This window comes from Emydura macquarii, unplaced genomic scaffold (genome assembly GCF_026122565.2).
Source record: "Emydura macquarii macquarii isolate MOO-44397 ecotype Brisbane River unplaced genomic scaffold, CSIRO-AGI_Emac_v2 contig_320, whole genome shotgun sequence".
In the NCBI taxonomy this organism is placed as follows: Eukaryota; Metazoa; Chordata; order Testudines; family Chelidae; genus Emydura; species Emydura macquarii.
In genome coordinates, this window is record NW_027130457.1 from 14,875,499 (window position 1) to 14,888,393 (window position 12,895).

The 12,895-nt window shown below is 36.8% G+C and overlaps 1 protein-coding gene across 9 annotated transcripts in view; it reads right to left on the minus strand.

The window, feature by feature from the left end:
• The window catches only part of ICE1 (interactor of little elongation complex ELL subunit 1), a 55,470-nt gene that overhangs the window by 27,972 nt on the left and 14,603 nt on the right, over positions 1-12,895 (minus strand). For 4 of the 9 annotated variants that reach the window (XR_010916512.1, XM_067529654.1, XM_067529684.1 and 1 more), the window contains exons 8-14: positions 12,285-12,367; positions 11,916-11,955; positions 11,762-11,821; positions 8,288-8,377; positions 8,122-8,181; positions 6,248-6,621; positions 766-5,799 (exon numbers count right to left, since the gene is read on the minus strand). Coding sequence is in view for 8 of the 9 variants with exons in the window: in XM_067529654.1 (XP_067385755.1) it covers positions 766-5,799; positions 6,248-6,621; positions 8,122-8,181; positions 8,288-8,377; positions 11,762-11,821; positions 11,916-11,955; positions 12,285-12,367 (5,741 nt within the window). In the remaining variant the exon portion in view is untranslated. The remainder of the gene's footprint in view (positions 1-765; positions 5,800-6,247; positions 6,622-8,121; positions 8,182-8,287; positions 8,378-11,761; positions 11,822-11,915; positions 11,956-12,284; positions 12,368-12,895) is intronic. The other 5 variants (XM_067529671.1, XM_067529662.1, XM_067529709.1 and 2 more) reach the window with 5 other exon arrangements.

Below are 12,895 nucleotides of genomic sequence, written 5' to 3' on the forward strand. Positions count from 1 at the left end.
GACTGATACAAAAGATCTTGGAGAAACACCCAAATGAACAATTAATTGGGTAGGCAAATCCAGGTGTTACCTTCAAAAGTTTGCAGCCTTTTGCTATGATCGAGCATGCCAGGTGATACACACTCTAAAAGGGACTAGTCTGCACTTGAGAGAGATGGATTTAATCTAAAATGTCTTTCCCAGCTCTCCTGTGACACTACACAGGCTACTAGGTCATATCTCAGCGAAAGCCTTTCTCCCTTCCCCAGTACTTTAGGATTACTAAATGGATGGTATGATTCTCAACAGGTTAAACCAGGTTTAAGGGAAGGCCTTGCCCCAACATAAAAACTAGTATTTGTGTAGCATCATGGTTTTTTAGAGAAGGAAAACTCACTATTCCATAATTAGCTATGCTACCAAACCAAAGTTTGCCGACCTCATTTAATAATAATAATTATTTTTATTTTAATAATGCTAAGCTCATGTGTGTTAAGGAAGTGAACACATTTGCACATAGTTTTGTATCTGGGCATCAAAGAAAACATTGTGAAATTCAAAAGCTACAAGACAAACACTGTTAACTGATCTTAATTTTAAGTTTTTTTGTTTAAATTTCTACAGTTTTATAAAGTGACTACTAATCTTACCATTTTGATAGTATAAATATCTGCATTACAGTTGGCCTGACTGCTAGTTTAAGTCCAATTTTATTGGATATTTATATTACCTCTATTTGGACAAAGGTGATTATTAAAACATAAAATTCAGAATTATGCTATGTACCTTGTTTGTGATACCAAATTCACAGACAACTTCTTTCTCTTCATCTCTCATTACTGGGACCTTCGAAATATTTCCCACATACACATGACTCCGAATAACAGGTAACAGGTCAAAACAAGATTCAGCAATTTTCTTCAGTGCCAAAGCCACAGGATCAATAATATTCTCTACTGGTGAAGGCAATTCTGCTAATTGCCTAATTTCACAATTGTTGAGAGAGAGAGTTTTACCTGCAGCACTCTGCACTTCAATATTAAAGTCTCCTACAGCTTTTATTGCAACATCTTCCTTGGTCTCAAATTGTGGCGATTCACTGTCTAGCCTCAGCCTCTTTGCGCTTCTTGGCATAGAGGCTGACAATGTCCTTTTTCCAACATGACTCTGACACCCTGAATCTTTTTGATCTTTACTACAATGAGATTCTGAATTACTCCCCGTTTTAACAAAAGCAGTGGATGTAGAAGAAATTGCTTTGAACCCACTGAACTGACTCACTGGCCCTGGTACATTCTTGCTTTCTGAAGGGGCACACCTGTTGGGCTGAATGTTACCTTTGAGAATGTTGAGTGTTCTTGCTCTTGCTGATAGCTCTGGATACATAGAGTCCAAGATTTTCACAGAGTTCTCCTGAGAAACATCGGAAGCAGCACTACCAGCTGCAGATGGAGGAAGTCTTCCTGGCACAGGAAGTGCATGCTTTGGTGTGGCAGCACAGAATTGCAAAGGTGAAGAGAGGATTCTTTGACCTACTGCGGTCTCTGAGGGAGATGGAGTGGAAAATATAGGGGGAGATTTGTACTTTGGAGCATCTGACAGTGGAGACATTAGTGGAGGAAGTGGAGTGTCTCTTAGAGGGGAAATAAGATCATCAAGAGGAGAAGGCAGAGAGGACCGGCTAGACGAAGACATTATTGGGGAAACAGGACGCAGAGTTCTTGGAGGGGTAGCTATCAGAGGTAGGAGTAGGGGAGGTAAAGGTGGACCCATCTCTTGTCTAATTTTATTGATGGTCTCAGATGACCGTTTGGTTGGTGTAGAAGTATCAGCATTGGCTAGAACTGGCTGGGTTACTTGGACCTGTGAAGTTTTTGTTTTTTCTTTACCTCGAGGTAACCTCTGTGTTAGCCTGCTCTGGCCTGCCTGGATTAATGCCTTGGCTGAAACATTTAAGACATTTGATAGTTCCTGAACTTTCCACTCTGATCTATGGCTGTTTTTGGATATAAGATCTACAGATGACTCTGACTCCACAACATGTGAATTTTCAAATACTGCTTTCTGTTCAGAGGTTTGATTGACTGGTTTAGGGTCAGATATTTCATCAGACAGGGGTGGATGCTCATAGTTTTTGATGGAATTCTCTTTATCTTTTCTTTGAAAACCTATCTCATTAAGAAAAGCATCACTGCAACTGCCATCATAACAAGACTGACAGCCATCCTGAGCAATATTTGTGTTGATATCTGCTGAGGCAAAAGCAGCATGAGTTTCTTCTTCTTTATCATTTAATTCTTCACAAAACACTGTATGTGCTTTAGACATTTCTATGCCAGCATCACATGACACACTTTGCTCCATATTTGATGCAAGTTTTTCATCATGATTTATTTGTAAGAAATTGCCAGACATACCTGTGTCTAATTTACTATTTTTTATAGCATTTTTGTAGATTTCTGAGCACTTGGCTAACATTTGGTGTGGCAATAAATTAATTTCTGAAGTAGTTTGTTTTGTGGGGATCTTTTCTGATACTTCAGCAGATGTAGACAATTCTTCTAATTTTATCAAGCTATTCTCTTTGTCAGACACTGATCCTATTATTTTGGAATTTTCTCTATGTTCAGAAGCTCTCTCATTATTTTCATCATTATGGAATACAGTTCCATGTGTTGTGAACAGTTTATCTTTAAGACAAACCTTTTTGGTCAAACATGACAGTTCCTTCACAATACTTGGAGAGTGGTTAGTTACACAAGGTATAGCCATATCTGCTAGTGCATCTGAGTACCCTGAAGGAGGGAGTTCACACATTTGGTCATTATTTTCATCAACAGCTGTGCAAATTGCTGGCACATCCACTGTATAAGTCCTGAAAGTTCTCAATTTCTCGGTGGACGCTAAAAAAGGTTCATGCTGTTTTGTATACTTGACCTTTCTAAAAGGAATATCTTCTTCAGATTCGTCTCTCTCCTCTGGAACCTCAGAAGTATTTTCTGAAGTTTTATTCCCATTTTTCTCTTCACATAGTTTAATGTTAAATTCTTTGCCCTTGTCCTTAATTGTTTCATCAGACCTATCTTCTGTAGGTCTCCTTACCTGACCTTCAGAAGACCAAAGATGATCCACTCTGTGAGGCGAAATTTCTTTTAGCACAACTCTTTCTGTAATAATTTCCTTCCGGCTACATGTTTCACATTCTGCTTCTTCAAAAACTAGACTAGCTTCCTTTTCTGTATGTGTACCACTGTCAAAAGAACTCGCACCTAAGAACTGTGTATTTACCAATGTTTTTTGTGGTTCTTTGGCACTTGGCTGCTCCTTCTCATTTTCTGCTCTATTTTTATTCTCATATTTGTGGCTGAGGCACTCAAGTGGCTTGATCTTTTCTTTATCATGTATTGTCTTGCCCTTCAGTAAATTTCCTAGAGAATAATTAGGCATACTTTGGATAACATGATCATTACATTTTTCATTTCCTCTGGTTAGGGATGAAGCAGTACTAAGCGCAGTAACAAAATCTACACTGTTCGTGTCAAACGCTTGGCAATTCTGTTTCACAGGCTCATCACACACCTGAAGGTTGAAAGCAGTTAAATCAGTGGGCACGGCTATTCTCTCCAAACCAATTGCCACTGTGACAGGCGTGTTTATTTCTTCAGTATCTATACTTCCAGTCTCCAAGACATCTTCTATGGATAAAGCTGGTTCTTCAATAGCATTCTCTTCTGAGACAACCTGGCCTGTGACATCTGAAATCTGGTTTCTCATCTCCACTTCCTCCACACCATTCTCTTCCAGATCAGGTGAATTGTTGCAGTTATTAATCGCCACTGCCTCACATGGTTTGTCATTTAATTTCTCTCTTATTTTATCACACTGAGAAATTTCAGTTATTGAACATGAATTCACATGTTTCAAAAACTGTGCCCAAGAAGCATGCTCACTTTCTGTTATGACAGATTTCACAGTATTTATTTTCTCAGTTTCTAATGGTCCACTGCGTCTCTCTCTAACTTCCGAATGGTCCATTTCCATTTCAGTCCCCTGAGGTTCAAATACTTCTATACAATTTTGAAATCTGGGAGACCTGTGTTCTGATGCAATGAATGTATTTTTGGCTTGCCTCATTTCACTAGCTTTTTCTGTGACATGCTCTGGTGCAAGTAATACATGATTAGTTTTAACTATTTCCTCAGGTTCTAATGGATCATTTTCTCCATTTATATCAAATGCTGGGTTTGGTGATGTAAGTGTAGTTTCAAAATCTGGTTTCTTTTGCAATAGTTTACTAGCATCTTTTTGTTCATGGTCTAGTTCAGCTTGCAGACACCTTTCCTCCTTTGCATCTAGTAATTTTCCAACTTCCATAACATGGAGTGATTTAGCAAATCTACATGTTTCCAGAAAATCTTCCTTGTTTGTTGAACTGCCAGTGAAAACCTTTTGTTCAGGCTGAGTTAAATTCACCTCAACACACTGCTCTCCAGTTCTGAGTTGTTCACCATCTCCACCTTTTGCAGACATTGAGTGAGCAATTTTGCATACCTTAGCAATGTGATTTTCCCCATCTATATATAATGAATCTCTGCTTCTTTCAGTGGCAAGTACAAATGAGTCATGTCTAAAAGTATTATTGCTTTCCAGTCCACCCTCTTCATTTACTCCATGTTGTTTTGTACGCTCACACTGTTTGTCCAGTGTCTCTTCATTGCTGAATTTTAATTCAGAGCATTGAGATTTAGTGGAGATATCTTTAGCTTCAGTGTCTATTTCAGTTTGCATAAGCGTTCTCTCACTATTACACTGACACACCAACTCATTGTCATGCTCTGCTCCAAAACAGGATTTAGAATTACTGAAACTAGATCTCACATCTCCCTCTTCATTATGCCTTGGTTCATTATTTGTCTCTACACAGAACCCTTCTGTGATTACCGTAGCTATTACTTGCCCCTGTGCGGTTTCCACTTTTTCAACATGCTTTTCTATGCAGAGTGTTGTATTCACTACATTAGATTTTGTTTGTATGTCACTGGATTCATTTTCCATTGCTTCTTTCCCCATCGATTCCCTATGTACTTCCTCAAAATCTTCAGGGGTTACCAAAATACTTTCAGTTGCAAAGATGGGTTCCCCAGTTTGTAAATGAACACCATCTCTGAGAGTGGATGCTGGTTTTGGTGTTTCTACTTTTCTTGGTATTTCAGCTTCCTCTGCTTCCATTAATTTACTAGACTTCTCTTTCATATGTTCAGAATTGGCTGTGGTATTTAAATTTGTAGCTATAGTCTTCTCAGTTGGTACTAGTTCACTAGATTTTTCTTGCAAGTATTGGAAGCTAGATGACATACAGGTTGAAGATAAAACCTCTTCAACTGAGTGTATCTGGTCAGTGTGGACCTCCTTCTCATTGATGGCTTCCAGTTTAGGTGTTGCTACCTTCACTGTTCTCTCTCTCTCTTCAGGTCCTATATTCTCAGAATCTTCTTCCAAATGTTCTTCACGGGCCAATATGTTCATACTTGAAACAGTCATCTCAGTTTGCTTTCCTTCGGCATCTTTCTCCTTAACATAACTTGATTTTGCTGAGAAAGTGTCAATATAAATTGATGTCTCTTCATTCTCTCTCAATTTAGTTGCGATTTCTCTATCATTAGGTTCATGTGGTTTCTCATGTTCATTGCTTTCTTTCACACTGACAAAATTACAGTTACTCTGTGATTCTGCTTTGCCTTCTAAAATACTTTCCACAATGTGAGCATTATGATCAATTTCTTCATCACTGGAATCAGTGGACTCTCCAAACAGTGTATCCTTTAATTAAAAGATACAAAAGAACAGTTTTTTAAATTGGAGTTTTTCAAATTCAATATAATTCTAGGGCTATTTTATTTTTTATGTAAATGTATTGGCAAGCACTGGGAACTTATGCAATGTATCCACTTAAACAAGTATAGCTTGGACAGCAGAAACACAAGCCTCTCTATCAATGTTCTCTAATAATGGCTTAAATGGAATGCCTTTATAGCAAAAGAACAATTCAGTTTCTGTGTTGCGCTAAGATACCAACTGATGAAAACTGTGAAATAATGAGTAACACAGAAAGGAAGAGAAAAAGGACTACATAAGGCAGCATTAAAACAAGGACCAACTTTTCAATGCTTGGTGCCTCAACTTAGGCTTCTTAAATTATTTTAAATTATTTTTGCAGTACTAAAGAAGCTGAGCTATTGCCAGTTCAGACAATCATACTGTAACTAACCTGCATAGCTGGTGGTGAAAACCGTACTGGAGAGAGAAGAGGCGGGAGAGGTCTGACCCAGTTCAATATATCAAGCAAGTTTCCACCAAGCTGTTCTTGCTCCTGATCAGAGGAATCTGAGCTACTGTCTGTCAAGTCCGTCTGTACAACCACCTTGATAGTTTTGTCCTCATAAAAAGCATTGTCACCATTATAGTCCTGCAGATATTCTTCAGTGGTCTTGCTCTCAAAGTGATCACCTCTATGGGGCTCCTTGTCTACTTTTATCTGCAAAGTTGTTAAGGAATTTTGTTTTCCAATGGTTTCTGGTGAAGAATGAGGGTAAGGCATTTTTCCATTAGATTTCCTGAATTTTCGGTGGCTTTGTTCAACTTCTATAAGACAAAAATGTAACAGCTTCCTGTATTTTTCATTCTGCTTTACCAAGTTAATAGCATTGTGTGATTCGACACATTTTTATCATGATTTTCTAAATGATGTTTTCAAAAACACACCAAGAAGTTTCATTTTAAAAAATATTGTTCATGTACTATGATTAAAATACAGTCCTTCATATAGTCTCAAATATAATTATACGTTACCATGTCAAAAACATATTGGGAATATTAAGGATGTACAGTTAAGGACTCAAGTCAGGAAAGGCCAAAAATCAAGACTGCCTAAGCAACCTTAACTCTGTCCATTTGCATATGTGCACAATAACTATGTGATGTAGTATTTCACAAAAACAATATCATATATTTCTATAACCCTAGATACACATGTAGCATCTTGTAATTTTCATTCTTTTAAACTAGAACAATTTGTGCAGTATAGTGTATTTACTGACATAGGCCCCAGATTCTACAAACAGATGTGCTAGTGCAGACTCCAGCCTTCCAGCAAACCCTTTCCCACACCTAAGTATGTGTTGTTTCAGAGAAAAGTGTGCAGAAGGGATGGGAATTTGAACTGTTTGTGGTGATGGGGACAGTGTAATTTAGGGGAAAGGGTGATAGAAGGCTGGCATTTTACTGGGGCAAAATTAAAGTATATAATCTGTGGTGTATGATGGTTGTACCAGTGGCAAGGTGTCTCTCTCTGGACTGAGTAATGGTTGCCTTAACTTTTCATTTCCTTGCTTTAGGCTGAATGTTATGCTAAGCACAGACCCAATCTTAACTGATACACAAAGCAATGTTGAGGTGTTTTAGTTTATTATTTCATATCAGTGCCTAAGGACTCCAAGGATCAAGGCATTATTATGCTAAGCACTGTAAATAAAAAATAATAATAATAAAAAAAAAAGATAGTCCTTGCCCTGAAGAGCTCAAAATGCAAGATTTAGTCAAAACAAGAAATAGTCTCTAACATTATAGTTGTCATTTCACATTCTGACTGCCATCTCCAAGGAAATAAAAAGCTAATGTACCAAATAGAACTGAAAAAAGTTACGTGACTCTCAGTCTCTGTGGTTCTTAGAGATGTTTTGTATACATAGATCCCACTGGCACTGCAACATCTTGCACATGAGATCAGAATATTTTGATCAGCAATGTCCACCTGCAAGCCCTCATGTCTTCCCATCCCAAGGCATACGGGGCAGAGCAGGCATGACCACCTCAGTTCCCTCTTACTAGCTGTGGCATTGATACAGAGCTCAGAAATGTCTGCCTGTATCCTGATGTACCTGTCATTGAATCAATTGATTTTTTTTTAGATATTTTAACCAAACAGATACTTGACTTAATATTCAGCAAGAAAGGTGTTTAAGAGACAGCATAACATTTTTAGAATAGCTAATTTGTAATGGTCTGAGATAATAAACTAGTATTTAGCCTGAATTAGTGCATTTATTTTTATAGTAAATACATTAAAGACCTATTGCAACATACCTTCTGTAAATAATTTGCCTGTTTTTTCTGAAGTCCTTGTTCGATCCTTAACAGAAGCTGCTGAGAAAAAAATAGCCATTAGTACAATTCGTTTTTAATGAGAAAGAAAACAAAACAAAACAAAAGATACTTTCAGGGATCCAAGACTTTTTGTGCCCCATCTCACCCAAAATGTAATCATTTTCCTGGTTCTGTCTTTTTCCTGTTGAGCTGTCAATGCACATCCAGAGCTCCTCCAAGAGCAGCTTTATTTTTCCTGTTAAAAATAAATACTTTACACTTAAATAGCTTCTTAAGTTTGTGAATTTACCATATCACTTTTGTTCTAACCAAACATTCACATATGATAACACAGTAAAATAAAAAATACTAAAATCTAGCATTATATATTATTAACTACAAGCATAAAAAAATTAAAGCAACCATTTTATTTGGGGAAAAGATATCCCGGATACCCAATCCAGGAGTTAACTGTCCTTTAAGTAGGTGTTTCTCATGGGTTGGAATTTGAATAAAATGCAAAATTGTATGTTTTCATGTACATTTGCTTAGCTACAATCAGGGCCCAATAAACAGTAGATCAGACCTGAATTATGCAGCAGGTAGTCCTCTCTCTTTCAGTAGCTCAACCCTACTGCCACTTAGTGCAAGGGTGGCATAGGTGAACCAGTTATACTCTGATTCATGTACGATTTGCATGGGTAGAGAAGCCCCAAACCCCCAGTCTATTGCTTGCTCCTCCCCACAGAGTCTTTGCTAAATTCTAAGAAAAATGTTCTCCATACTGAGCTTCTAGGACATGAAGGTGCAGGGCTCTCTTGTCTCTAAGCCCCTAGCCTGCTGTTCCCCATGCACTATGCCAGCTATGGTTCTCTCTCCTCCTACAGATCTCAGGAAATTCAGAAGAGATGGAAATGAAACAAGAAATTTGGGAGCAGATTCAATAAAGTTAAAATAAATGGAGGTTTTCAGTAAATTAAAGATTACCTACCTGCCATTTTCTGTTGCAATATTAAGACAAAAGAATTTAATTTAAAATGCACTACAAAGCTAATGAAATTAAGTAAATGCAGGTAGACTGATAATCTGAATGTTATCTTTCAGAGGGACATGAACTAAAATGGTTAAATAATGGAAACACAATTTTAGCAGTGCTAAAAAGAAAAGCAAAATGAAGGGAATGCCAACAACCTTACGAACATATGGACAGCTGCACAGGATCAGACCAAAGATCCACCTAATCCAGCATCCTCTCTCTAACAAGGCAGTAGCAGTTGCTTCAGAGAAAGTGCAAGAATCTCTGAAGTGGGAAATTATAAAATAACTGCTAATAGGGCAAGTTTCTTCTTTACTCCTTCACAGGTTGGTTTATGGCCAAACAAGGGTTTGTTTCTTACAACCTTTTTCTTTACATTACTAATGAAATTCTGGATACTTGTTAGACATACAATATATATATAAACATCCAGCTATTTTTTGGAATCTTTATAAACTTTTGGTCTCAATGGCTATATCCACACTGCAGTTGGGAAGTGTGATCCACCAGCACAGGTAGAGGGACTCATACACACTAAAGACAGTAGTGTGGACATTGCAGCGCAGGCGGCAGCTCATGCTAGCTATTCAACTCCTGGGTGTGCTGCAACGTTCACATTGCTATTTTTAGCACTCAAACTCTAGTGGAGTTAATGCAAATCTGTCCACACACTGGGAATCACATCTCCCATTGGCTAGCTATACCAAATGATTTTTTGTGACAATGAGTTCCTCTGGTGATTGTACGTCATATGAAAAAAGCATCTCATTTTATCAGTTTGAAATTTGCTCCCTTACAATTTAACTGATTATCCACTCTCTCTTGTATAATGTGAAAGGGTAAATAGAGTATCTGATCTACTTCTCTGTACCATTCATGAGCTCATCATATCAAAAGTATACTTATATTATGTCCCTTCATTTTCATCTCTATTATAAATGTAAGTTGTCCCAATCTTCCCTCTCTTTATATAGATATTTTCCATGTTTCTAAGCATTTTCACTGTCGCTGAATCCTTCTATTTCTGCTATATTCTTTATTAGATACAGTGACCAGAATTGAACCAAGTATACCAGATGAGATTGTATCGTTTTATGTAATGGTAGTATATTTTCAGTATTATTTTTCATCCCTTTTTCTATGCACCCTAAGTGTATTCTGTATTAGTGTCACTGGTAGAGAACAAAAAACACAATTCAGGACATAATGATACACTTTAGGCTAACTGGAACATGTTTATTTTTGACAGTTTGTGTGAGATTACTATCACGTAGCTTTGTTGCAATTATGAAAATTGCTGTGGTGTCCCACTTCATCATGACCTCTATCAAAAAAATGGCATTTTCCAAAAACCACAACCACCTGCCACTTATGGGTTCTCTTATTTGGAGATATCTACATAGCAGCTATTTTCAAAAAAAACCCAGCTTCTCATTAATAGCAAAGCTCTGCCACTTCCTGAAACTGAACTTAAGTAGTACGCATTTTACCAACGCACACCAAATTTGAAACAGAAGGATGAAGTGAAATGCAAATTGACTAAGATTTTTAAAACCCAACAAACAATAAGTTAGACTTATTTTGCAAAATTTTAAAAATGGTTTTTTGTACCTAAAGTCGTATGCAAATGCTCTAAAACCAGGAATAGAACTGGTCAGAAAAAAGGAAAGTGATGCCTTTTTTCTCCTGTTTTTGACTTCATCAAAATTTTCTAAGTAGTTTTAACAAAATGGAACAACTGGTGTTCAAAAAGATCACATGTGAGAATAAATATATGGGTTGCAAAAGTGCAACAACTTAGGCAACCCTTATTTAAAGTGTGGAATCCCTCAACAGCAATTAAAATTAAGACGCATTCTGGAAGGAGGTTATGAGTACATGGTCAGGACAATCTGTTTGCTTTGCTTGCTCAGCAATTTCCTTTTGGAATTGGAGAGGTAAAGAGTAGAATGGTCTATTGAATATTCAGCAGATGTGTTAAGCTTTCTGTAAGGTAGAAGGCAGAAGTAATTCATTGTGATAAAATATTCCTTTTAATTTCCTTTGTTTTTCAGCCACTCTCCTGGATTTGTGCCTCCTTGGGGAAGGTAACCTGTCGGTCTGACAAACAACAGCAAAGACTTTTGTGGCGTGGATTTAATTCATATTTTGCATCATTTGCTTTACCTGCCTCTTCATGATCTGAACTGAGGACACTGAAAAATTCAGTGAGATGATGGGATAGTTTATAGTCTGATGATTTGTTTTCATGATGGATTTTGGGTAATTGTTAACTAGTGTTTGCATATGAAAAGTGAAAAATTATTTTAAAACTAACTATAACTTAAAATGAATACATCTTTAGAGACTTCTTAGCATGAAATAATGGAAATAAACAATTGCATATCAACTTTAGTGGTGTATCTTCTCCATAAAAGTATATTGCTTTTCATTCCTAATACCAACTAATTCTGCTCTTATAATATTCATTATTCATTATAAATCCATTTCCAACCATCTGCATTGCTAAAAAATACTGCCAAGACAGCAAGATACATTCCTGCAGAATTACAAAACATTTCCAACCATTTGTACTGCACAGAAGAAAATCCAACAGAAGTGTACCTTTGTCTATGTTTGCTACTGGATCTTCTCTTGCACTCTGGGTCTCTGCATGCTTCAACACTGAAAAAAGTATACAGTTTAGTAACACACAGAAAACAACATACAGCTTATATACAACTATAAATCTGAAAGCAAACAAAAACTGGATACTCACCCTTTTTGTATTTCTGTTTGGGAAAGTCATCAAGTTTTTCCTGTTTAATATTAATTAACTCTGTTAAACTGTTATGCAGTACATATGTATTTTACAATATTTACATTGAAAAAGCCTATGATCTTTGGTCAATATTTATTCCAAGTTCACTAACTTTATAAATACTATGTAGTGTCTGAAACAGAACTCAGCAACTAAAATACTAAATGTTATAAATCAATATCCTCAAGCAACATTCAAGAGCTTACTATAGTAGTAAACAGTTGAATACATCAAGCTGAGATATTCATGAAGTTCACAGTTACTGTATATACCTTTTTAAGAAATACTACAGAAAGATTTTTCCCGGGGAAAGTTGCCAATTGCTACCTGTGCCTTCTTTAGCTCCTTTTCAAGGACCTTCTTTTCAGTCTTCAACTGTCTGAAGTCTTGCATATGCTTTGTTGCAGCCTCTTTATTTAAGGAAAAGAAAGTATTAGACAACTAATGCACAAGTCAAAGTACCTGAAACCAACAAATATAAGTGTAGAATACACATATATGGAAACGTCCTGTATTTCTGGTTTGTTAAACTTTGAAATTTTATGTGGGATCCATCAATGTCAGCATGATTTCTTCTGAAGTATTTTGCCAGGATTAGAACACACTAGATGTACATTTAAAGTTACAGTAAAACAATGCCAAAGCATCACAATATGAACTAATGTTCACTCAAGAACTTTAATACAACCCAATACCTCCCAGGTAGGAAAGGCTGGTCCAAACTGGGTGATGAGATTTTTCACATGCCCTATTATCCTATTTAGTGAAGGGGCTAAGGAATTAGAAGTTAAATTGAAATTAAAAATAAAAATATGTTGATGTTGCAAAGGAATCTGGTCAAATTCAGTCCTAACACATGAGATGCAAGACCCTTTGACTTCAAAGGGAGACATGTCACTTGCACTAAGGCTGAATATGGTCGTTTCAGTGTTGGTACC